Source organism: Mustela nivalis, assembly GCF_964662115.1.
Source record: "Mustela nivalis genome assembly, chromosome: 1".
NCBI lineage: Eukaryota > Metazoa > Chordata > Mammalia > Carnivora > Mustelidae > Mustela > Mustela nivalis.
This window is the reverse complement of record NC_139020.1, coordinates 206,147,786-206,173,392: the sequence shown is the minus strand read 5'-3', so window position 1 is coordinate 206,173,392 and position 25,607 is coordinate 206,147,786. Positions and strand designations below refer to the sequence as shown.

General features: G+C 48.1%; 1 protein-coding gene and 1 long non-coding RNA gene across 6 annotated transcripts in view; one reads left to right on the top strand and one right to left on the bottom strand.

Moving 5' to 3' along the window:
• The first annotated feature begins 2,339 nt into the window (after positions 1–2,339).
• ZNF333 (zinc finger protein 333) lies at positions 2,340–23,781 on the top strand. 4 transcript variants are annotated; one of them, XM_082709537.1, is made up of 10 exons: positions 2,340–2,648; positions 5,665–5,708; positions 6,649–6,772; positions 8,592–8,674; positions 12,018–12,105; positions 18,369–18,457; positions 19,030–19,156; positions 19,585–19,686; positions 20,490–20,566; positions 21,063–23,781. In XM_082709537.1, the coding sequence occupies exons 2-10, from the start codon at positions 5,670–5,672 to the stop codon at positions 22,131–22,133; spliced, it is 1,800 nt and encodes a 599-aa protein (XP_082565663.1). In that variant the 5' UTR covers positions 2,340–2,648; positions 5,665–5,669; the 3' UTR covers positions 22,134–23,781. The 4 variants fall into 4 exon arrangements, with proteins under 4 accessions (XP_082565663.1, XP_082565661.1, XP_082565664.1 ...); XM_082709535.1 differs by having other exon boundaries at positions 18,363–18,457; XM_082709538.1 differs by lacking the exon at positions 2,340–2,648 and adding an exon at positions 2,649–2,877.
• LOC309853378 overlaps positions 6,495–25,607 on the bottom strand; it is a 49,164-nt gene continuing 30,051 nt past the window's right edge. Inside the window, exons 2-4 of one of the 2 annotated variants that reach the window (XR_014305632.1) lie at positions 15,580–15,841; positions 14,647–14,930; positions 6,495–10,822 (exon numbers count right to left, since the gene is read on the bottom strand). This is a non-coding gene — a long non-coding RNA (uncharacterized lncRNA). Of the gene's footprint in view, positions 10,823–12,114; positions 12,193–14,646; positions 14,931–15,579; positions 16,920–25,607 lie in introns of those variants that run through there. The other variant, XR_014305633.1, reaches the window with a different exon arrangement.

The following is a 25,607-nucleotide window of genomic DNA, read 5'->3' as shown; positions in this document are numbered from 1 at the left end:
TGAAATAGTGATCTAATAACTTAATCCTGTAGCCAATTGTCTAAACAGATTCCTTTCCCCATTGACTTGAAATACTAACACATATGAATGTCCACATATGCTTGAGTCTGCTTCTGAGCTGTTTTGTCTCTTGGATCTATTTGTCTGTTTGTGACAATAACACACACATACCCTTAATTTCTAGGCGTAACTCATTCCTCAGTGTTCCCAGAATGTGTATTTCCCCTATGTTTCTGTGTTCTTCTTACACTATATCCGCACTTGCAACATTTCCTAGAACAATTCTCCATGGCTTGATATTCATCCTTCAAGACCTACTTTCTTTCTTTCTTTCTTTTTTTTTTTTAAATAGGCTTTATTTTTAAGAACATTTTTGGATGTATTGAGAAATGCAGCCGATAGCATAGAGAGTTCCATATACCTCCTACACACACATGCACAGAGTTTCCCTCATTCTCAATATCTTACATTAATATGGCACATTTGACAGTGAGCCAATATTAATACATTATTCTTTTTTAAAATTTTACATAAAAATTATATTTATTTATGTTAGTCACCATACAGTACATCATTTTTTTTTTAAGATTTTAAAGTTTTTTTTTGACAGAGATCACAAGTTGGCAGAGAGACAGGCAGAGAGAAGGGGAATCAGGCTCCCCGCTGAGCAGAGAGCTGGATGTGGGGCTCCATCCCAGGACCCTGAGATCATGACCTGAGCCAAAGGTAGAGGCTTTAACCCACTGAGCCACCCAGGTTCCCCACATCATTAGTTTTTGATGTAGTGTTCCATGGTTTATTGTTTGTGTACAACCCCCAGTGCTCCATGCAAATACCTGCTCTCCTTAATACCCACCACCAGGCTCACCCATCCCCCACTTCCTTCCCCTCTAAAACCTTCAGTTTGTTTCTCAGAGTCCATAATCTCTCATAGTTGGGCTACTCCTTCCATTTCCCCCCTTCAGTATCCCTTTCCTTCTCCTAATGTCTTCCATGCTATTCCTTATGTTCCACAAGTAAGTGAAACCATGTAACTGACTTTCTCTGCTTGACTTACTTCACTCAGCATCATCTCCTCCAGTCCCCTCCATGTTGATGCAAAAATTGGGTATTCATCCTTTCTGATGGCTGAGTAATACTCCATTGAATCACAGCTTCTTTATCCATTTGCTTCAAGAACCACTTTCAACCACACCAAATTTCTTGATTTCTCCTCCATATCGCCTTAATAGTTTTTTTTAAAATTCTGGTAACAAAGCACATCCTACAACGTGTTGAATTAGTTTTCCTGGAATGGATCAACCTCAACTCTCTCTCTCCATAGCTCTCCTCCAATTCTCCACTTGGAACATACTGGCAGGAAGGCACTTTGTAATCCTAGCATTTAGCATGTAGCAATCAACCTATGCTGTAGCTGTATTTATTGAAAGAGATAATACACACATGTGCTTGATATACAAAGAATATCGGGAAATGGTTACAGTGGCTATTTCTGTGAAGATTTAGTGATGGGTTGAGTTTCCCTCCATTTGAACTCCTATGTGTATGTATTATCTATACTATATCCCAAACACACTAGTTTTTACTAAAAAAAAAAGAAAAAAAAGAAAGATTTATTTATTTATTTATTTGCAAGAGAGACCTCGAGGGCGAGTTGGGGGGAGGAACAGAGGGCTAGAATCTTTCAAGAAGCCTCCAAGCTGATCGCAGAGCTCCGCCAGAGGAGGGCGCCGGAGGCTGGACCCATGACCCATGAGCTCGAGACCTGAGCCAAACCCAAGCGACAGCGCCTAGTTTGTAAAAAGAAGTCAGATTTTCCTATTGTCTTGAAGATTTTTTCACGTCTTATTTTTGGTGAGAAAATAAGTTGTAGAAGATACAAAATATATAATTCTATTTTTAGAATAAACTAGAAAGATTGAAAAATAAATCTTACCCATGGGCATGTTTCAGTAGGGGTATGGATTGAACCAAAGGATAAAAGAGGGGGCGGGCGGGGCACCTGGGTGGCTCAGTGGGTTAAAGCCTCTGCCTTCGGCTCAGGTCATGATCTCAGGGTCCTGGGATCGAGCCCCGCATCGGGCTCTCTGCTCATTGGGGAGCCTGCTTCCTCCTTTCTCTCTGCCTGCCTCTCTGCCTACATGTGATCTCTGTCTGTCAAATAAATAAATAAAATCTTAAAAAAAAAAAAAAAAGAGGGGGCGGGCGAGGTTAAGTTAAACACAGAGCATCCCAATTTGCCAGCAAAATCCCACCCCTGTCCCAGCCCACCAAACCCGGGACCCGCCCAGTCCCCGCCCAGTCCCCTGCCCATCAGGCTAAGCCGCGCCCCCAGCCTCCTCCGTCCGGCATAGGCCCCACCTCCACCCGTCCCTCTGCAGGTCCAGTCCGACCCTATCCCAGAGCCTAACTTCTCCCTGCGGGGAAGGAAACTAGGATTTACTCTCCGAGGCCCGATGAATTAGGGGATCAACATTTCTGTCACTCTCCCTGAAGCTCCTCTGGTCCCAAACCCGGTTACTTCCGCTCTCAGCGATCCCCACCCCCACCCCAAGGCCGGAAGCGGAAGTGCGCTGTGGCAGCGGAAGCTGGCGGGTGTGCAGGCTCCGCGGCGTACTGCGGTGGGAGTGTCTCCGGGCCATCTGCAGGTGCGGCCCGGCCCATCGGGAAGGCGGGGAGGGCCTTGCGGGTGCGGGGAGGGGCCGCACGGCCCCGGAAAGCCGCTGTGCGGCGGCGCCTCGTCCCCGCGGTGGCATCCCAGGGCGGGATGGGGCCAACAATGCTCGGCTTCGCAGCCGTTACCCCTTATCCCCCGGCCCGGCCCGCTGCCCTCCGGTCCCCCCTGTCCGGGCAGATAGGACGGTCGCTCATCCATCGGTAGGGAAATCGCGTAGTAGAGTCCGGGTCCCGCAGCTCGGGAATGTGGTGCCACCAGCCGGCCCAGCTTTCACCCATCCTCCCGGATTTGTAGGACCCTACCATACCTCCCTTATGCATGGAGCTGTTTATTAGTAATTCACGTTGTATGTCATAGGACGTTTCGTGTTATCTAGCCCTGCAGCTGGAACGTTAGGTCCTGAGTCTGCATGGGCCTTTTGGTTTGAGTGACTGCTCAAGTGAATTTAAAAAATAGAATGTACCCTCTATCAAGGGATGAGTCAGATGAAAAGAGGTGTTTTTTTTTTTGTTTTTTTTTTTTTGGTGACTGACAATTTGTAGTTCCTTAGCTTAGGGCCTGTTAACTTAGATTTTGTTTGATTCTTACTTTCCTTTCTCTTTATTCCTTTCTTTCATTTAAAAGAGCTTTTAATTTGTGAGCACCAGTGTTTTTCACTGCGAGATGAGGGTTTTTTTTTTTTAAAGATTTTATTTATTTGACAGAGAGAGATCTATGTAGGCAGAGAGGCAGGCAGAGAGAGAGAAAGAGAGAGGAGGAAGCAGGCTCCCCGCCAAGCAGAGAGCCTGATGGGGACTCGACTCCAGGACCCTGAGATCATGACCCAAGCAGAAGGCAGAGGCTCAACTCACTGAGCCTCTGAGGCGCCCGATTTGAGGGTATCTTAAGAAAAGCTATTTCCCAGTTACCTCACAAGTCTTACCATCAAGGAAGAGGAAGATTATTCATTTCTTTTCAGGGCCGTTTCCGCCCTGGTTACCCCAAGCCTGTGAGTGAATCACCACGAGGCTTAGAAAACATATGGGACTCCGGGAAAAAAGATGACATTGCTTTGTTAGTGCTGGGAATTGAAATGGAGTTGGCCATAAATGAAGGGTCTTTTTTTAAATAATAGGGTTAAAACTAACATTTGAGAAATGAGGAAAAAAATTAATTCTGGAAGAAAAGTAGACTTCAGATTTCAAGTAAGGTATTTACTGTTAAAAAGAGCACAAGTTCTGCCTTGCCTTTTTAGAAAGATTTAACATTGTTTTTTTTTTTTTTTTTTTACAGATTTTATTTATTTATTTGACAGAGAGAAATCACAAGTAGATGGAGAGGCAGGCAGAGAGAGAGAGGGAGGGAAGCAGGCTCCCTGCCGAGCAGAGAGCCCGATGCGGGACTCGATCCCAGGACCCTGAGATCATGACCTGAGCCAAAGGCAGCGGCTTAACCCACTGAGCCACCCAGGCGCCCCAAGAAAGATTTAACATTGTTTCTTAAAGACATCTGAAAACTAGTGTTGATTTATGTTGCATAAAGAGGCATTTTAAATCATTTTTGTATTTGATTTTGTGGTGTTACATTAGTGTCTGTGTGTCTGTGCAGGTGCATGCCTCAGGCTGGTAATACTGAATTATTCTTGGGGAGTGTTGATTGTTTGACACATTTCCATTGGGGACGCCCTCTGTGAACTGGGCCTTGGACAGGGGGAAACAATGTGATTGAAACAGATACCATACTTGCCTCTGTGGAGGTTTTATTCTGCCTTAAATTAATCATGACCAGGGTGATATGGAAACGTGGAACAGGAGAACTTGGAGAGGAGGTCAGGAAAAACCTCTTAAAAGGGACAAATGTTTGAATCTCCCAAATGAGCTGCATATAGCTAGACAAGGGGTTGGGCTGTAGACTAGGAGTAGGGTTGAACTCACAACCCTGAGATCAAGACCTGAGCTGAGATCCAGAGTTGGATGCTTAACCGACTGAGCACGTAGGCGCCCCGCCACTGAATTAGTTTTAAGTAGGAGAGTGACGGAGTGTTTGTGATTTAGACAAAACACTCCGCTGGGTTGAGTGTGGAGTTTAGGATGGACAAAAATTTGAGAGTTCATATATGTTTGTCCTGGGAATTGAAATTGAGTTGGCCATAAATGGGGTGTCTGGGGAGTCCATATATGAGCTAGAGTCAGTTCAGGTCTCATGCTGGTATTTGGGGTCCAATGATGATTGCAGAATTGGCAAAGTTGGCGTGTTTGAGAGGCCATGCAGGAGGCGCAGTTGAGAGAACTTGGTTGATGTATTCTCTGTTATATGTTACAGAGCAGGGTTTGGCAAACTGTGCCAAATCTGACCCATTGCTGGTTTCCATAAGAACTGTTTGAGTGGGACACATTTGTTTACGTGTTGTCTGTGGCTGTTTTTGTGCTACAACCACAGTTGAATTGTTGGCTTAGAGGCCATTTGGCCCACAAATCTCAAGATATTAACTCTCTGGTCTTTTAAAGAAAAAGTTTGCCAGCCCCTGATATATAAGGTAGTTAGTACGCATCAAGCGCTGTGCTAGTGGCAGGATTAGGAGACCTGAAAAATGCGGACACAGGTCTACTTTGGGAAAGTACATTATAGTTGGAGAGGCAAAATCACCTCAACAAATAAATTAAAAATCACAACTTGATAAGAGGCAGTGGAGGAAAAGTAGAGGCTATTAGAGAGAGGTATTTTGAGAGAATATAGGAAGGGAAATAATCCTTTTATTAGATGAGAGGAACCACTAGATATGATCAGGGGGTGTGGTCTGGAAGGTGGCTCTGGGCCCAGTATGTTGCTTATTGGGAAGGATTCCGCGTTAGGGTTTTCACTGGGCTGCCTTGCTGGGGGCCCACAGAAGTAGAATTACCTGAGCCAAACCCCTGTGTGGGGATCTGCTTCCACCCTCACCTCCCCACCCCACACCTTTTTTTTCTTTTTTTTTTTTTTTTTTTTTACCTTGGTCTCTTTTATTGCAGGGAGGATGCCTAATGAGACCTTAAATCCTGGCGCTGGTGTCATGGTGAGGGGACTGGAGGAGTTGGAATGGTTGGGGGAGGAGAGCATGATCTGATGGTCTCTTTCAGTGCCCAACCTCTGGATGGAACTGGCTTGGGAGGAGGGTCCCCACAGTGACCCTGGGGCTCTGTGCCTAATTTCGGAGTCTGACTGCAGAGGGGGGCTCATTTAGACTTGGCAGAAGCGGAGTTCCACACCCAGGCCATCCCTCGTGAGGCCTCCCAAAACACAGGCATCTGTATAAATTTAAATTAATTAAAATTCGGTAAAATTAAAAACCCAATTTCTTAGTTGCCTGAGCCACATTTCTCAAGTGCTCAATAGCTACTCGTGCTGGTGGCTGCCTTTTTGGAAATCACAGACATAGAACATTCCCGTCATCACAGAGTGCTCTGTCAGACCATGCTGCACTATAGGATTCTGAAATTAAAAGACCGTTAAGTCTTTTAAGGATGCAGTGGAAGTCCTATTTTCACAGACAGAAAAGATTACAAAACGCTTTAGTCTTGGGAGGGGGTCTTGGAGTTTCATGAAAATTAAGTGATCAATGCCAGACTTTTGATGCCCTAAATAGTGTAGGGAAAACTCTCTAGAGCCCAGAATTAGGCGCTGGCAGTCACCGGTGGTGTGAAGCGACAAAGAGAGCCAAAGCTTACACTCTCAGATCTGTCCAACTATTAAAAGAAAGGAAATGCTGTCTGCTCAGTTGGCCATCTGATCCCTGTCGCTGTCCCAGCTGTTGTTACAGCACACCACCAGCCCTAGAGATGGGCAAAGAAATGGGCATGACTGTGTGCCAATAAAACTTTATTTATAGAAACAGGAGGCAGGTCAGGTTTGCTGAGCTCTGCTGTGGCAGAGCTGAATGTGCTCCCTTCCCCAGTGATAACCAGTTGTTCTTCAGGTGGTCCTTGCTCAGCCAGAATATGTGTGTGTTGTTTTAGGAGTCAGTCACCTTCGAGGATGTGGCAGCGGGGCTCATCCCGGAGTGGGCGTTGCTGGACGGGGCACGGAGGAACCTGTGCCGATACGTGATCCTGGACAAGTGTGGGACCCTGGCCCCCAGGGGTAAGGCTAGCATCAGGCTGGTCCTTCTCCCGTGCAGGTGTCTAATGCCTTTTAAGGGCCAGCTGCGTGCCCTAGGAAGATGAGTGGGCTTCCGCAGGAAACCGCTCCATCTGTATTCTTCCAAATGCATGGGTCTCACTGAACTTGGCCTTGGGCTTCAGGGCTTCATTCCTGAGGGGCACAGGGGAGGGTGTTTGTGGTGTGGTGTGGGCCCTTGTGGAAGAGCTTCACTGAGTTCATTGGAAATTGGGTGTGATCACTTTGCTACCCCTGGCACTGGCTCAGTGCCAGGAGCTGAAGCCCATGCGGAAGTGGCAAGCCCACTGTGAACTCTCCCTACTTCCCTCAGCGTGTGTATTTTTATCCAGCAGTGGGGATTCCACCATGCAAATCCAGTCTGGGCTCCCGGGTGGGGCCAGAGGAAGAGCTGAGGGCCCCACCGGTGTGTGTGTGTGTGGGGGGGGGAGGGGTGCCCACCGGGTGGAGGGGGTGGTGTGATGGGAAGAGTTAGTCTGAGAGCATTTCAGAGGCCCTTTATCGCAAGGGGAAGTGAGACTTTGGGGTGACGTTTCTCAAGTGATTTCCTGTGGTGGTTTTTCTCTTCTGCTAGCCTTTTGCTACTTCTCTTTGGTCTCAGAAATGATCTGTTCAAAAGTCTCTCTTATTTTAAACTGAGATGTTCACATACCATAGAATCCACCTTTTCAGAATGTACAACTCACTGGTTTTCAGTATATTCACAGAGCTGTGCCGTCTTCACCAGTCTCCTCTCTTCCCATCTGCTGTGTGCACGGATTTGCCTTTTCTTGGCATTTTGTATGAAGACAATAGTAGAACATGTGGCCTTTGGTGTCTGTCTTTTTTCATTAGTGTGATGTTGTCAAGTTTCATCCACATTATAGTGTGTGTTGAAGCTTTGTTCCTTTTTTATTTTTTATTTTTTTACTTTTTTTAAAAGATTATTTATTTATTTATTTGACAGACAGATCACAAGTAGGCAGAGAGGCAGGCAGAGAGAGAGAGAGAGGAGGAAGCAGGCTCCCCACCGAGCAGAGAGCCCGATGCGGCGCTCGATCCCAGGGCCCTGAGATCATGACCCGAGCCAAAGGCAGAGGCTTTAACCCACTGAGCCACCCAGGCGCCCCGCTTTGTTCCTTTTTAGGGCTGAGTAGTGTTCCTTGTGTGGGTAGACCACGTTTTGTTTGCCCGTTTGCCTATGGATGGGTTTGTTTCTATTTTTTGGCTCTTGTGAATAGTGCTGTGAACATTCATGTACCAGATTTTATGTGGGTGTGTTTTCAGTTCTCTTGGGTTGATACTTAGGAGTGGAGTTGCTGGGTCATTTACTGAGCTTTTTGGGGAACCACCAAAGTGCTTTCTCAGGTGCACACACCATTTTACGTTCCCACTGCTGGTGGCCGAGGGTTCCGATGGCTCCACATCATACCCACACTTGCTGTCTAATTCCTCGTGGAAGGGAACATTTCTGTGTATATTGTCTAATTGCCTCTTACTTGTTTCTTTGATAAGGCTGTTTTTCTGGCGACATCTGTCTCAGTCCCGGGAGGACAGAGTTTCTCATCCGCCCCGCCCCGCTCCTGTTACTGTCACATTTCACACAGCTATACTCTTCAGTGTCTCCCTTTGCTCCCTGATGCCTTCTTTCCTTTTGGTACCGGGCCAAGTTTAGGGTCAATATTTAAAAAACAATATTTTAAAAACAATAAATAAATACTTAAATATTTATTTTGGTGAATTTTGTACCACTCTTTCTGAAAGACCTTAATTTTTTCTTTTTTTTTTTCCCAATTCATTTTAGACTGGGCGTCTCAACTTAAATCCAAAGCATTGACTCCTGTGCAGGATATTTTGGAGGAAAATTTGTCCCAGGATATGCAAATGGTAAGATTCATGGGGGATTATCCTTGTTCCCTGTCTTGGGAGAGACTGAGGAATTTGTGAGTTGGAAATGCACACCAGAGCCAGGAAGACATTTGGGGGCATTTCCAAGGACATGCCCACATGGTCTGAAGGGAGTGGCCACAACTCATGAATTTGGGCAAACCCTGTTGTCACTCAAGACCCTTTTCCTTTGAATCCCGAGTAAATATTGCCATCAGTGTGAGTCAGACATCGATTGTGTGTGGTATGGTTTACTCCTCCACAGTCATGGGAAACTCCTGCCTTTTGGAGAAGCCCCATGGAAATCATGAATGGGAGAAAGCCCGCAATGTCCTTGAGCCCTCAACCCAGCTAGGCAAGGTGTACTTCTGAAAGTGCTAGAAACCTGCCTCGACGGGGCGGAGAGCAGCCCAGGGTGCCCTGCGGGTGTTGGTGGGGTTTTTGTCATCACTTACCCTTAGCCAGGAGCAAACTCGGCCTGGAGAGATGATTCAGCCACATCCAGAATGGCTTCAGGAGGAACTCTAACCTAGACCTGATGAGAGAACCGTGGGAGAGAGGGTCGCCCTGACTATAAGGGATGTGGGAGAGCTGTTGCAGACCCCTGCCCACTGAGGAGAGAAGTCGAGATCCTGCACCTGAAAGGATCCCTTGTCACAGCGTGGCAGAGCCTTCAGAGCCAGGTGGTGTGGCGTGTTCCAGCGCACGAGGGAACAGACTGAGCCCCGCTACCCCCACCTTGGCGCTGAGTTCCTGCTCCCCCTACTGTAAGGAATTTCCAAGGTTTGGGTTCCAATTCTTGGGGATTTCCAAGATGAGGGTTAGGGTTTGGATAGAGGGACATACAGAGCCCAGTTTCACTGCCAGGCTGGGCCTGTTTGTCCCAGAGCCAGTGAGATCTCTGGGCTCCCTCAGTGTGTCCCCCTCCACCCCTGTCATGGATGGTGTCCATCTCAGGGTGTCAGAGATGCCAGCCCTGTGGATGGGGTGGCAGGGCCTGGACAGTAGAGACCTGCTTCATTGCTTTGCTCCGAGCGTGCAGAACCTTAGCCCCGCACGGCCTGGTGTGGGTTGCAGGGAAGCTGAAGCCCTCACCCCTGCGTGGCTCTCGTCAGACTCCAGGGTAGCTGAGACACTCCTCACTGTCCATGTCCTCCTCACCGTTGGTTCACATTTTTGTTTAGGTGGAGATTGTCCTCCAGTAGCTGCTTGGGAAAGGGCTTGTTGCTTTGGAGGCCCTGAGGTCTGAAAATACCCCACTGGAGCTGCTGGATTATAGGGGCCTCATCTGACAGGCTCGTTGCTGTAACTCCACGCAGAGCATTCTGTGTGTCGTTACAGAGCCCTCAATTAATGCTTGTTCCGTGAAGGTGCGAACCCAGGCACTCCAGGCCCTCACCGCCCCCGTGTCTTGATAAGCAGATGGACCCTGTGAGGGAGGAGAACTCACAAGGCACAGCTGTCCTCTCCAGTTTTTGTGGGCTCTTTCCCCTCAGTTTGGGATTCCAGCACCTTCCACAGAGTTCCACTCCCAGCTCAGCTGTGAGCGCTGAGTGTGGGAGAGGAGGGGGTTCTGCTGCATCTGAGCCTCAGGAAACAAGCAGTCACAGAATGTTTTGAACGGGCAGAGGAGGTCCACCCGGACACACATGTGGAGAAACGGAGTGGTTCATCCATGAAGACACACAGCCCATAAGTGGTACAGCCACATTTGGAGCTGGGGGTCAAATCCAGGCGTAATTGCAGAGATTGCCATCCTAGCGGCCAGGGTCTGCTGGCTGGGAATCCTACAACCTGGCAGGTGGTTGAAGGTGCTGGTGGTTCAGCTGGCCCTTCCTGGCATCATTGGGCCTCATCGCAACGACTGAGACCCCCATGGCAGCTCAGGGCAGGCACATAGAGGGCTGGAGACTGCTCCCAGAAGAACCCTGAAACAGGCTGAGGACGCGGTCTCCAGGCTCAGCCCTTCTCCCCCAGCCGTCCCCCCACCCTCCACCCCCATGCCGTGTCCCCTCCACGCTGCTTCAGGGCAGGGGGCGGATATTGGCTTGCGTGAGCATTGGATAAAGACAGGGTTCAGAGGATGGGCTGTGGATGGCTGGGCAGATGTAAAACAGCTCTGGGCGAGTTTGGTCCTGCAATGGATGCCTGCCAAATAGACAAACACAGACTCTAAGAAAACACAGAACAACATTCAGAACCTAGGGCTTTTAGCCTTTCTTCAGCGAAGCACTTTGCAGTGCCTCGCTGTGTGGCCTAACCCCTTAGCTGAACCCCCAGAACCAGAAAGGGCCAGGTTTACCTCTGCGTCTGTGGTGTGTTTAGTCCTTGAGACCCTCGGTGGCTGGTGCCCGCAGTGCAGTAGGGGAGTCATCAGGCCTGAAAGTGCCAGACCTGCATGTCTGCCTTCTGATGGCACTGCCCCAAAACTGAGGGTCCCTCAGGCCCAGAGCTGCTTCATTGCCGCCTCTGTCCCGCTCAGTCCCCTCTGTGCCTTCTCCTGGGGGCTGGGCTGGACCTGAGGATGCAGATCAGGCCCACAATTGGAGACAGGGGGCACCTTTGATTCCAGAGGACTGTCGGCCTCTCTGGGTGTCACCTTGGTCTTCTGGATGTACAGTAAACCTGGGAGGATGTTTGCTGTGAGGGCCCAGCCCCAGCCAGGAAGGCCCACAGTTCAGCATTTCTGCCTATCACCCATACTGAGGGACCTGCCCCCACCACCAAGGCCTTTGAGCTTTCCCCCCAAGATATAACTTATCTCTGACTGTTCTTGCTGCCCCCAGTGCCTCCACCCTCACCAGAGCCACTGAGAGTTCTCCAGGACCCCTAGAACTGCTCCCCATAGGCTCCCATTTCTGCTGGGCCCCACCCTGGATACAGAGGCTAGGGACATCCCTTAGAAATGCAGTTCCGGTCAGACACCTTCCCTGAGGGAGCAGCCTACCAGTGGAGGGGAGTTCAGACCCTTTCTCCCACCACAGGGCTTCCTTCTGGGAATAACTTACTGACCGTGTATCATGTGTGTGGGTCCACCTCCCCCCACTACCCCTCAGCCTGCTGGCCATCCGCACCCCTCTTTGCTCCAGTGTTTCCCCCGCTTCTGGAGGCTTCTCAGAGTTGCCTCCCCAGCCCGGGTCCCCTCTCCATCTCATTTTGAGGTTGACATTCTATCACAGTGATTAGTTTTGTACCCAGATTAATCTGGACAAACTACATTGGGTGTGTCTCAGTTTTATCCGTGTGTTGTCCGGAGCAGGGTCTTGCAAATTCAGTCAGGGTGAAGAGCTGCGAGCGGACTCCATTGACTGTGTGACTCTGATCTGTCCCTGTCACTGTCTAGGGGCTGAAGGCGGCTGTGCAGATTCAGAGGGTGGCCATGCCGGTGCCTGCACTGGGTGTCCCTGAGCTGGGGATGGCCGGGGATTCTGGTGAGTGAGCGCCAGCTGGAATTGGTGGCCTGGGGGTCTGGGAGCTTGCATCCTGCCCCTTCCTTTCCTCCGGACGCAGGCATTTCCCTGCACCAGAAGGAGAGAATACATAGTAAAGACACGTCACCATTCTTTATGCATTCAAGGGGATACGTGCTTTCTTAGGATTGTGGGCTGGGAATCTTTTTGGATTTTTTTGTTTTGGTCTTTGGTCTTTTTGTTAAGAAGGAGCAGACCCCCTTCACCTGTGGCCAAGTCCATGCCTCCTTTTGGGTAAGGTTAAAGTCTCCACAGTTATGTTGATGCTGAAAATGACAGTTGAATTTACTGCAAGTGGCATGTTTTAACTGCGCTTATAAAGAATTTAAATGGGTATGTTTTAACTGAGTTTATAAAGAATGAGGTTAAAACAAACCACATGTCCTGAGAAGTGGGGGGAAAAATTAATTCCGGAGGACAAATAACCCCTTTTAGCTATAATTGCAGGGCATTTGTTTCCTGCATCTTGCCTTCTAGTGAGAATAATGAACTTTGTTTCTGAACAGTATCATCCAGTCTTGCATTTGGAATCTCTTACATCATCAACAGGAAGTAATTCTTGGATTATATAATGTATTACTCTTCTGTGTATTTTTGGTAAGCTTTCTGGGCAAGGCTTTGCCTTGAAGTACTCTTGAAGTACTTAGGATACTGCGCTCTTGAAGTACTCTTCATAGTTGGCTCACCTGTGGTGAGGTGGGCACTGGGAGAGTCTCAAAACATTGGACCCTTCCTGGGCAGTCAGATTTTTCAACGAAGACCAGAATACAATAGAAGCGTGCCTCATCTTGCGAGCAGAGGGGAGTTTCTGGAAATTGGAAGTGAGACCATGGGTTCTCACTGCAGCACTGCTGAACCTTGGCACCCTGTGGAGGGGCAGGTCTGTGCTGGGTAGGGTGTTTAGCAGTGTCCCAGACCTCCACCCACCAGACGCCTGGAGCGTCTCTTGTCTTGTTCCGCCAGGGGGCGCTGTCATAACAAAGTCCCACAGACTGCAGTGGCTCAACCACAAAACTGGTTTTCTCATAGTTCTGGAGGCCAGAAGTCTAAGATCAAGGGATTGGCAGGGTTGGTTTTTCTCAGGGCTGTGACCTGTTTAGGCATCTCATGAGATCTCATGTCCAAAGATGCTCATATTCTGAGGTACTGGGTATTAATTAGGACTTCATCCTATGAGGTTTTTTTTTTTTTTTTAAGATATTTTAAAGTTTTTATTTATTTATTTGACAGACAGAGATCACAAGTAGGCAGAGAGGCATGCAGAGAGAGAGGGGGAAGCAGGCTCCCTGCAGAGCAGAAAGCCCGATGTGGGGCTCGATCCCAGGACTCTAGGATCATGGCCCGAGCCGAAGGCAGAGGCTTTAACCCACTGAGCCACCTAGGTGCCCCCATCCTATGAGTGTTTAAAGGGGCACAATTAAGCCCATAAGAGCCCCTAGTCATGACAGCTGAAAATGTCTCCAGAAGCTGTGGCTGGTCCCTACCTCCCTATACCCCAAGATCATGTGCTGAAGTCCTAACCTCCCATGTGACCATATTGGATGGAAGCTGAGCCTTTAAGAAAGTGGTTAAGGTTGCATGAGGTCATAAGGATGGAGCCCCAATACCATAGAATGGGTGTCCTTATAAGAAGGAGGGACACCAGAGCTCTCTCTGGGAAGGCTGCTCTCACTAGCCCAACCACGTTGGCTTCCCGCTTTCAGACTTCCAGCCTCCAGAACTGTGAGGAAGTAAATTCCTACTGTTCAAGCTGCCCCGTCTCTGGGATTTTGTTATACAGCAGAGCTGACCGAGATCCTTGTGAAGGGAGCAGAGGGAAGGGGAGAGTGGTGTGAGCTGACTGGAGAAGGCTGGGCTCCGGATCGTTCAGGGCCTGGAGGCATGGGAGGAGATCCCGGCCGTGGGCGCAGGCTGCCAGGAGCCAGGGATGTGTTTGGGTGAGAGGTGCCACGCATCTGCGGTTTTAGCCGAACTCTCCAGCACCTGGGAGGTGGCAGGGCCTCCGGGAGGATCCAGGCGTGGGGTGGAGGCCGTGAGGAATGGGATGGTAGTGGCCTAGACCAGTGGTGAGTGCGGAGTGGGTGTGGCGGGGTCCCTGAGACCACTCCTGGTTGTGGCCATTCGCTAGGACTCCCCCCTTGGCCCACAGTCGTACTCATGGTGGTGGTTTATCACGGTGAAGGGGCACAGAACTGGAGCCTTAGCTGAAGTTTGGGGGAGTCCAGAAACGACTTCTGGAAGCCTCTGCCAGTGGAGTCACACGGGACATGCTTAATACCCCCAGCAACAAGCTGTGACAACACATGTGAGGTGATGTCTATCAGGGAAGCTCATTAGAGACTCGGTGCCCAGGTTTTTCACTTGGGGCTGGTCGTGTCGGCACCCCCTGCCCAGCATGAACCTGACTCCTGTCGGCAGGTGCCGGACTCCTGGAAGGGAAGCAGGCGTTCAACACAAACCAGTGTTTGTCGAAACAGTTTAAGCAGAGTGAGCCCCTCTTACCAGTTAGGGCGGGAGAACCCTCTGGAGATCCATGTTCCCAAGGGCCAGCAGTCAGGCCTGTTGTGTTGATTCTTGTCTACACTGTGGGGAATTGGGGAATGATTTAAGACACACGCAGGAGGTTGAGTTGAGATCATTTGCTGAGTCCTGTATGCTTTCATTTGTCAGACATTCCAGAGCATTCATGTGCCAAGCACAGTGTCGGGAAGGGGTGTAAAAGGAAAGGGAACCCAGGCTTGTTCTTCCAAAGCTTCCATCCCATGAGGGTGGCAGAAAATACATACCTAAGGAAGCCAAAAACAATGTATTACAGATAGATAGAGGCTGTGAGGAAAGGGGGAGGGTCCTTCTAGAGGAAAGAAGGTCACCGGGGTGGGGAGGCACTTTGAGGGAGTGACCTTTCAGTGGATTCAAAAAAGAGAGGCCTGATGTGGCATCAGCCATGGTGGGGATAGGGGCAGGAGGAAAGGGAGTGGGGTGGGTGGGGGTGGGGGGAGATGAGTGCTCCCTGTCCAGATACCATCACTGAGGTGTTTTTGTTTTGCTTTGTTTTTTTTTTTTTTTTTAAGATTATTTATTTATTTGACAGAGAGAGAGAGATCACAAGTAAGTAGAGAGGCAGGCAGAGAGAGAGGGAAGCAGGCTCCCCGCTGAGCAGAGAGCCCGATGCGGGACTCAATCCCAGGACCCTGAGATCATGACCTGAGCCGAAGGCAGCGGCTTAACCCACTGAGCTACCCAGGCGCCCTGTTTTGTTTTTGTTTTTGATTAGTTGTTGGGGTCTTTGGAGTGTCAGGGATGAGATTTCCCATCTGAGGCAGGGATGTTCTTCCTAAGATCAGGGACGCTGGAAGGAGAACAGCCTTTGAGAATAAGGTGTTGAGCACATTTTTGGTGGTGGGGGGCATGAGACAACAGAAATTCATATCTCACATTTCTGGAGGCCACAAGTTTCCAGTCAGGGTGTTGGCAGGGCTGTGCTTCCTTTGAAGCTTGTGGGGAGGCTCCTTCCTGGCAATTCCTGGTGTTCTCGGCTTGTTGCTACATCACTGTGGTCTTTGCCTGTGTCATCACATCACATCAAGTGTCCCTGCTTCTTTCTTTTGTCCTCTTCTTACGACACCGGTCATATTGGGTTTGGGGCCCACTCCTCTCCACTGTGACTTCCTCTTAGCCAATCACATCTGCAAAGACCCTGTTTCCAAATAAGTTCACATTTTGAGGTAGTGGGGGGTTACAACTTTATAATTTTGGAGGGACACAATTCAGCCAATAATGGTCTGCCCCCTGGTCCCTCTCCCCTCAAATTCACGTCCTCCCCATATACAAAATACAGTCAGACAATCTTGACAACCCCAGAGTTATTACCCATTCCAGCATCAACTCTAAGTCCCAAATCTCATGAACTCAAGAAGTCCCCAAGTCCATATGAATGATCTAAATCAGGCGTGAGAAAACTTGGGGTGTGGGCTCTACCATGTGCAAAATTCCTCTTTACCTGTGAACCTGTGAAATGAGAAAAAAAGTCCTCTGTTTCCAAAAGACACAAGGTACATGCTTCCTCTCCCAAAGGGAGAGAAAAAAGGGGTTATGGGTCCCAAGCAATCTCGAAACCCAGCAGGGCAGGTTCAAGGCCTGGTAGCAGTCCTCTGTGATGGCAGCAGCCCTTCCCCCCCATCTCACTGTGGGTGTAAGGGGAATTCCTCAGCCAGATGAGTGGGGACATGGGCTGATGGTGTGCAGGTGTGTCTGGAGTTCAGGGGAGAGAGTCAGCCAGGGGTTTGGGCCCGGTCAGGCTGGGTGGGAACTGATGCCCAGAGTGGGTGAGCCTGCCCAGGCAGAGGCTGAGGGATGGAGGAGTCTGAGGAAGCTCGAGGGGTAGTCACTTCAGGGTGGAGGGACTAGATCACCACACACATTGACTGAATACCCACCAGGGATGGGGTGGGGTCACTGGTGGTCTCAGTGAGGTGCCTGTCGTTGGAGTGGTGGTGATTGTGAGTGAGTGCGAGGTGAGGAAATGGATGGTGACTTGGTTGCCCACAGTGGGGAACAAAAACAGTAAGTACGTAGAGGGAAAAGCAGAGTTTTTTGGCTTAAATTGTGGCCTCCCAGAAGGGTATCTTGAAGTCCTAATTAGCCACTGGTGCCTGTACCCTGTGACTGGGACTGCACTTGGAAATGTGTCTGCAGCTGCTATTGAGTTACGGTGAGGTTGGGCTGGGAGCCTCTCAGCCAATGTGACTGGTGGCCTTTTTTTTTTTTTTTTTTTTTTTAAAGATTCTTATTTACTTGACAGACAGAGATCACAAGTAGGCAGAGAGGCAGGCAGAGAGAGAGAGGAGGAAGCAGGCTCCTCACTAAGCAGAGATCCTGATGCGGGGCTCGATCCCAGGACCCTGGGATCATGACTTGAGCCGAAGGCAGAGGCTTTAACCCACTGAGCCACCCAGGCGCCCCAACTGGTGTCCTTTTAAGAAGAGAAACATGCATCTGCCTTTGGCTTGGGTTGTGATCCGAGGGTCCTGGGATCAAGTACAGTCTCGGGCTTCCTGGTCAGCGGGGAGCCTGCTTCTCCCTCTCCCTCTGCCCCTCCTCCCTGCGCTCTCTCTTTCAAATAAATAAATAAATAAATAAATAAATAAATAAAATCTTAAAAAAGAAAAAAAAAGATAGAGGGAGAAACATGCCGGGGGAGACAGGGACACACGGGAGAGGACAGCCATGTGACGACAGATGCAGAGGTTGGAGGGATGCGGCTGCAGGCCAGGGAGCCCCCGGGGTTCTGGACAGCCACCGCCAGAAGCCAGGAAGAGGCAAGGAGGGATTCTACGCAGAGCCTCTGAGTGGCGCTTGGCTGACACCTTGGTCTTGGACTTCTGGCCTCCAGAACCAAGAGAGAATACGTATCTGTGGCTTTAAGCCTCTCAGTGTGCCTGCTTTGTTATAGCAGCCCCAGGAGGGGAATACATGGGTCAGAGATTGGACATGGTTCAGGTTTTCTTTTTTTAATCCTCTGTAATTTATTGCATTTATTTGTTCGATATACATTATTTTTTAAGTCAGGATTGATTTCTAAGGGGGAGTGTCCCGTCACAGGGTGAGGTGAGGGTGCAGGGAGACAACGGATGGCGTGGGGCGTCACTTGCTTGTGTGTAATAGGCCGAGCCAGGAGGCCCTGTGGGGATGGAGGGGTGAGGTTGGTTTGAAGGCAGGAAGGGGAGATGCTGCCTTCCCACAGGCAAACTTGGGGTGCTGGTGGCTTCTCTGTCCCCTACTTATGGTTAAGTCCTGGGGCTCTACTGGCCCTGCATAGTGGTGCAGAGGAAGGCGCCAAGCAGCTAGGGCAGAATGCGGACCCAGGGATGAATCAAGGGGCGTTGGGGGGTGCCCCAGAAACTCCAGAGTCTGTTGGTAAATTGAGACTGTGACTCCAGAAATTTGGAATGGAAAAACTGTGTGTGTGTGTTTGTGTGCCTGTTCTTCTAAGTGTATGTGCATGTGTATGTATGTTTTGTGTGTACATGTATCTGCATGTTTATATGATGGCATGCACGTGTATGCATAAATATGAGTGCATGTAAGTGCACGTGTGCGTCTCTTATATGTGAGTATGTGCATATGTGTGTGCACATGTGGTCACTCACAGCCAGGGTAGGTAGCCTTCGGACCTGTGGTTGTGCTCACGGGGCCTCCTGGCTTCCCTCCTCTCCGAGATGTAGCTCTGCTTGCCCAGGACCCCGCCTGGCTCCAAAAGGAGAGCACAGAGGAGGAAGCCGGGGCGCCAGCGGTACTGATCACCTGTCTGCAGGTAAGGAAGAAATCCCTGTTGCTCTTCTTTCTTGCTTGGGCCTTTATCCTCTTCCCTTGGCCTGGAACTTCTTCACTCCACAGGTCTGGTCTCCAGGCCTCTAGGCACTGGACCTCCTGTAACGGGTGTGTGTGTGTGGGGGCATGTGTGGGACAACCCAGGCATTGGTCTCACAGCTTCATTCAGACCTTCCCTAGCTGTGGATACCTCATTCTGCTGAGCATCAGGAGGGAAAACAGCAAGGATGTCTGCTGTCCTTGCCTCTTAGTTTTCACGGTCTCTCGGGGCAAACAGTTGTCATTTACCAAATACTTCTCTCTTGCCTGCAACATGCTCAGGTCTGCTGGACACTGGAGCTGGAAGGGAATAAAACTGCCATGGTTTCCTGCCTAGTTGCCAGTGGCTCAGTCCTTTGATGCCACATGTCTGGCCGCTGTCCCTCAGGGAGGAACAAGTAGAAGAAGGAGAGTTCTGGTTCTGGGGTCTGAGCCAAAGGGCAGATTCTGAGACCTCAGAACTCCTGGTTCTGGTGAGGTGGCCCCTGGCTGAGCTGGGATGGGTGTGTGTTTCAGGAACCCGTCACCTTTGCTGATGTGGCTGTGTTGTTCACCCCAGAGGAGTGGATGTTTCTAGACTCTGCCCAGAGAAGCCTGTACAGAGATGTGATGCTGGAGAACTACAGGAACTTGGCCTCCGTGGGTAAGGGCCGGCTCGTTGCTTCATCTACACACTCCTGCGACACCTATGCATCCCCAGAGATGTGCTGGTTTGGGAAATCAAGAGGTGAAAAAACAGACAAATCCTGCTGTCATGGTGCTTACTGTTCAGGGGTTTCCTGTGGGAGTGAAGGTCTCTCTGCTGCTATCTGTTTCTCCATGGTTAAAAGTTTCTAGGCTTTTCAGGTTTCTCTCTGAGTGAGGCCCTGGGTTTTGGGGACTAGAGAATCCCATTGTTCTTTGGGACCCAGTGAGGGGGCTTGTACTTTGTTTGGTTCCTTAGTGGAAGAGCTCTGCCATGCCCGTGAGAATGTAGGCGGGCTCATTTTGCTCTTCACGTCTCCAGTGCCCCTAGAGACTTCAGAATATCAACCCCGGTTAATGGCAGGCCCGGTCTGCATCTTTCCACAGGAGCAGGAGATCAGCTAGGCAAACCCAGTACGCTTTCCCTTTCGGAGCCAGGAGAAGACCTGTGGGCCCCTGAGAGAAGAACCTTCCCAGGAACCCATCCAGGTGAGCAGCGGGCAGATCAGGGAGCATCAGCTCTGATCATGAGATGATCAGAGTTTGGAAATGGTCAGTAAGGGAAATACTTCCATGGCCCTTGACAGAGCTGCTTTACTAGATTCTGCCTCCTTCCTTTTTATCCATAATGCTCTACTCTGGTTTTGTAGAACGATCTGTCCTGCCTGCTCTTCATATTTATCATGTCCATGTGTATAGTTTATCATGTGTGTGTTTTATATGTATATAGCATGTGTATTCTTTATCCAGTGCCTCTCCACCTGTGTGTTCTTGCTAATACTTTCTCTCCATTTCAGTCTCAATCTTCCTAGAACTCTTTCTTAGTAACTTACCTACCATCTCCATTCCTTGTTTCTATGGTTATGTGACTCCTTACATAGTCAAATACCTTAAAATTTCCTTTACTCTTTGATACATTCCTTCTCTTCACAATTTTCTCCCATACTTAGAATCAGTATTTATTTTATTTTTTAAAAAAGAGATGATTTATTTGTGAGAGAGAGAGTGTGCACATGAGTGGAAGGAGGCGCAGAGGGAGAGGAAGAGAGAGAAGCTCAAGCAGACTCCCCACTGAGCGAGGAGCCTGATGTGAGTCTTGATCTCATGACCCTGAGATCATGACCTGAGCCAAAATCAACATTCAGACACTTAACTGACTGAGCTACCCAGGCGCCTCTAGAATCGGTATTTAAAAAAGAAAATCCACATGTTCTCTGCTTTCTCTTTTGGTTGCCTTGGTCCCACAGTTTCCTTCCCTGTGTACTTAATTTTTCTATCCTTATTCATTCCAGAGCCTCAGCATCAACCCCAAGATTCAGTTTCTCACCCAGATAATTTTGCAGAGATTCCATCCACTCGCATGAAAAGGGTAAGGTACCCAAGGGTTTTTCTTAGTCCTCTGTCGTAGGACAAGTTTGGGGTTGCTGTCAGTTAGAAAAGCAGCACAAGAGGCCAGAGAGGAAGATTGAGAGAGAGGAGAGAGAGAGAGAGATTCAAGGCAAGTGGTGTTCAAGCAGGGGAAAGCAGGTTCTTGGGAGAGAGTCTATAAATGTCATGAGTTGGGGAAAACCCTCCATGTTGAACAAGGCATGTGTTTCCCAGAGTTTCCATAGCAGCCGTGTTTATAAATGTGAATAGACATCAAGTGTTTAAAACTTAATTTGCCTCTGACTCGGCCAAACTGCATCTAAGAGGCCTCCTGAATATAATGAAAATGACAGCTCTTTGTGGCAGAGCATCCACTTGAAGGGGCTCGGGAGAAATGGTGCAGACACACTAAAGTGGTAGAAGCTTCAGCACCAGAAATGCCTTTTTCCTATGAATGTAATAGAGCCTTTGGTCTTCCTATTTTCCTCAATTGACAGGAGCAACCTCAGACTGGAGACAAACTCTATAATTACAGTGAACTTGGGGAACCCTTTCACGGCATCAGACCGCTTTTTCAGTACCAGAGAATTCACGCTGGAGGTGACCCCTGTGAATGCCACGAGGGTGGAAAATCCTTCTTCCAGCCCGCTCACCTGATCGTGCCAGACAAAATCCGTCGTGGGGACAAAACCTACGTGTGTAGCAAATGTGAGAAATCCTTCAGATACAGCTCCGACCTGATCAGGCACGAGAAGACTCATACCGCGGAGAAGTGCTTTGAATGTCAGGAGTGTCGGCAAGCCTTCAAGTACTCCTCAAATCTGCGGCGCCACCTGAGGACTCACACTGGAGAGAAGCCTTTCGAATGTGCTCAGTGTGGGAAAACCTTCACTAGGAACTTTAACCTAATCCTGCACCAGCGAAACCACACGGGCGAGAAGCCCTACGAATGTAAGGACTGTGGGAAAGCGTTTAATCAGCCATCCTCCCTGAGGAGCCACGTGAGGACTCACACAGGAGAGAAGCCCTTTGGGTGCAGTCAGTGCGGGAAAGCCTTCAGGGAGCACTCGTCGCTGAAGACACACCTGCGCACTCACACCAGGGAGAAGCCGTATGCGTGTAACCAGTGTGGGAAGCCCTTCCGGACGAGCACTCATCTGAACGTCCACAAAAGGATACACACTGGGGAGAAACTGTACGAGTGCGCTACTTGTGGGCAGGTCTTGAGTCGCCTCTCAACGCTCAAGAGTCACATGCGAACTCACACGGGAGAGAAGCCCTATGTGTGTCAGGAATGTGGGCGAGCCTTCAGTGAACCTTCATCCCTCAGGAAGCATGCAAGGACACACACTGGCAAGAAGCCCTATGCCTGTCAGGAATGTGGGCGAGCCTTTGGTCAGTCTTCACACCTTATTGTGCACGTGAGAACTCACACTGCGGGGAAACCCTATGAATGCAATCAGTGTGAGAAAGCCTTCAGGCACAGCTCTTCACTTACTGTGCATAAAAGAGTTCATGCCGGGAGAGAGAACATTAGGAATGGCGGCCTGCCTTTATCAGTGTCCTAGCCGTAGAGGGGGCCCCTTGCTGAGTGACTTCCAGGTTTGAAAAATATACGTGTTCCAGGCTATAATCATCTCTTGTAGTACTTGTTTTAGCTGCATCACATGTTTTGATACATATTTTCATTTTGGTTGAAATCCGAATATTGTCTTAGTTTCTATTATCACTTATTCTTTGGCCTGTGAATTATTTATAATTAGATTTTAAAACAGCAGGACATGAGTATATTTTTATAGAGGTATAATTACTTATAGTGAAATTCATAGATCTTAAGTGTATAGTTGGAGGACTCTGACAAGTGCATACATATGTATATGTAACCAATTTAAGATACAGAACATTTCTATCCTTCTGGAAAGTTCCTGCATGTATATGGGTGGGTCTTTTTTTTTTTTTATTTTACAAATTTTTGTTGGTTTCTAATTTAATTTCATTGTGAGCGGAGAATGTGGTGTTTATGTTATTGAATATTAGGTATCTGTTTAGTTGCCTGTCAGAATTGCCCCTTCCTCCTTACAAAAGGACTTACATTTTTTTGTTTAGATTGGTAATGTGCACTGTTAAAAAACCTCTATCTCTTGGTCCTTGCAGCTAGAGGTCCTTGCAGCTAGAGGAGCCCCCCCCCCCTTACCCGCCATCCCCCACCCAACTGCCACCTGCCCTGCAGTCCTGGCCTTTCTAAGTATGGGAAATTATTGCGTGTGATACCTGGGAGGGATGTTGTAAAGGAATATTTATCTAGATCCTTCCATGTCTTGCCCTTTGTACAAACAGACATGATGTCTGGCACTAGAGGAGCCATCCCATGACCATGAGGGTAAAAGCTGCAGGCTAAAGAGAGTGTGGCCAGAAGTCATACCAACCTGTTTCCCTAGTTGGTGTCTTTGTGTGACTGTCCTGGCCCATTTTTCTGGACATCTTGTGATGTGAAAAAAAATGTACTTCTTACTGGCACATGGCATTGCTATTTTGGGGATGGGTTGGGGAGGGTAGGGATGGGTTTATTATGGCCTAATGAAGTATCTCATTGATGCACTTAGTATAGGGTTAGTTTCGTATATGCTTCATGGGTGATGGAAATCAACGTATTGTATTCTACATACATCCACTAGCCTGAGCACACTATTTGTGTTTCAAAATCTTCTACACATTTATACATATTGGTCAATATCTTAGTCTGTGTGGGCTGCATAACAAAAATACCATTGATGGGGTGACTTATAAATAACAGAGCTTTTTTCTCATAGTTCCGGAGGCTGGAATCCAAGATCAAGATGCCGACAGATTTGCTTTCTTGTGAGGCCTGCTTCATGGTTCATAGACTGCCATGTTCTTGCCCGGTCTTCACATGGCAGAGAGAGCAGAGGAGCTCTGTGGGGTGTCTTGCAGACGGGTGCTAATCCCATTCACAAGGGTTCCACCCTTATAACCTAATCACCTCCTGAAATGCCACCTCCTAATACCATCACAGAGTGGGAATTAAGATTCAGAATATGAATGGGGGGGCACAACATTCAGTCCATATCCGTCTTTGATCTGTGAACTGAGACAGCTATGTTAAGCTCTCCCACCATGATTAGTGAATCTTGTAATTCTGTCAGTTTTTAAATTTATATATTTTGAAGCAAATTAAATGAGATTTTTGATATTTAATGTTTCCAGCAAATTGTTCCTTTTATTCTTCTAGTGACCATCTTTCTTCCTAGTGATGAATATTCAACCATTCATTTTCTTAACAGCAAGTCATTGTTTGGAGCTTACTGTTAACAGATAGTAGATATTAACAATGATACTTTGAGGTAGATACTATTATTATCCCCAGTTTATAGATGGGGAAACTGAGGACAAGCTCAAGGTGAATTAACTAAGGTCATACAGGTGGTAAGTGATGGAGTCTGGCTCCCAAATCCAGAGGCTGTGCACAGTGCCTTGCCCTGGAGGACTTTTTTTCCTTTATACCTGTTCTTACAGTCTGTTTTTCTGTGTTGCTGGTTTTTCTTTTTTCTTTCTTTCTTTTTTTCTTTTAGAGAGAGGGAGAGAGGAAGAGGGAGAGACAAAAGGAGAAAGAGAGAGAGAGAGTCTTAAGCACACTTCTTACCCAGTGTGGAGCCTGATGCTGGGCTTGCTCTCAAAACCCTGAGATCATGCGTTGAGCTGAAGTCAGGAGTCAGATATTTAACTAACTGAGCCACCCAGAAGCCCCTGTTTTTGTGTTTTAAAATTCTAGGGGTGCTGGGGTGGCTCAGTTGGTCAAGCATCTGCCTCTGGCTCAGGTGGTCAAGCATCTGCCTCTGGCTCTGGTCCTGGAATCATGCCCATGTCAAGCTCCCTGCTTAGTGGGGAGTCTGCTGCTGCTTCTTTTTCTGGCCCTCCCTCCCCCTGCTTGTGCTTTCTCTCTCAAAATCTTTAAAAAATCTAATAAGTATAACTTGTGTAAAAGTTCATAAATCCTGGTGCACACATTGGTGAATTTATATATGTCTATATATAGACATATATATGTCTATGCCACCATATCAAGATATTAAATATTTAATATATCTATAAATATATTAAATATTTTATCTCCCCAGAAATTTCCCTTGGGCCCTACCCTGGCCAATAAGCCCCACCCAGAGGTAATAAGTATTCTGATTTCTGTCACCATAGATTTGTTTTTCCTGTTTATAGAGATGGAACCACACACACTGCCCACTTGTGGCTGGTTTTTCATTTAATATAGTGTCTGTGAAAGAGATGAGGAAGGACACTATATCATACTCAAAGGGTCTGTCCAACAAGAAGATTTAACAATTTTAAATATCTACGCCCCCAATGTGGGAGCAGCCAACTATATAAACCAATTAATAACAAAATCAAAGAAACACATCAACAATAATACAATAATAGTAGGGGACTTTAACATTCCCCTCACTGAAATGGACAGGTCATCCAAGCAAAAGATCAGCAAGGAAATAAAGGCCTTAAACAACACACTGGACCAGATGGACATCACAGATATATTCAGAATATTTCATCCCAAAGCAACAGAATACACATTCTTCTCTAGTGCACATGGAACATTCTCCAGAATAGATCACATCCTCGGTCCTAAATCAGGACTCAACCGGTATCAAAAGATTGGGATCATTCCCTGCATATTTTCAGACCACAGTGCTCTAAAGCTAGAACTCAACCACAAAAGGAAGTTTGGAAAGAACCCAAATACATGGAGACTAAACAGTATCCTTCTAAAGAATGAATGGGTCAACCGGGAAATTAAAGAAGAATTGAAAAAAATCATGGAAACAAATGATAATGAAAATACAACGGTTCAAAATCTGTGGGACACAACAAAGGCAGTCCTGAGAGGAAAATATATAGCGGTACAAGCCTTTCTCAAGAAACAAGAAAGGTCTCAGGTACACAACCTAACCCTACACCTAAAGGAGCTGGAGAAAGAACAAGAAAGAAACCCTAAGCCCAGCAGGAGAAGAGAA

Bases quoted from the DNA above. Each gene is read 5' to 3' on its own strand.
- ZNF333 (XM_082709535.1), top strand. From the start codon at position 5,670: ATGCCTAATGAGACCTTAAATCCTGGCGCTGGTGTCATG. The intron at 12,106-18,362 runs GTGAGTGAGCGC...CTCCTCTCCGAG, and splicing joins GGGGATGGCCGGGGATTCTG to ATGTAGCTCTGCTTGCCCAG. The intron at 19,687-20,489 runs GTGAGCAGCGGG...TATTCATTCCAG, and splicing joins CTTCCCAGGAACCCATCCAG to AGCCTCAGCATCAACCCCAA.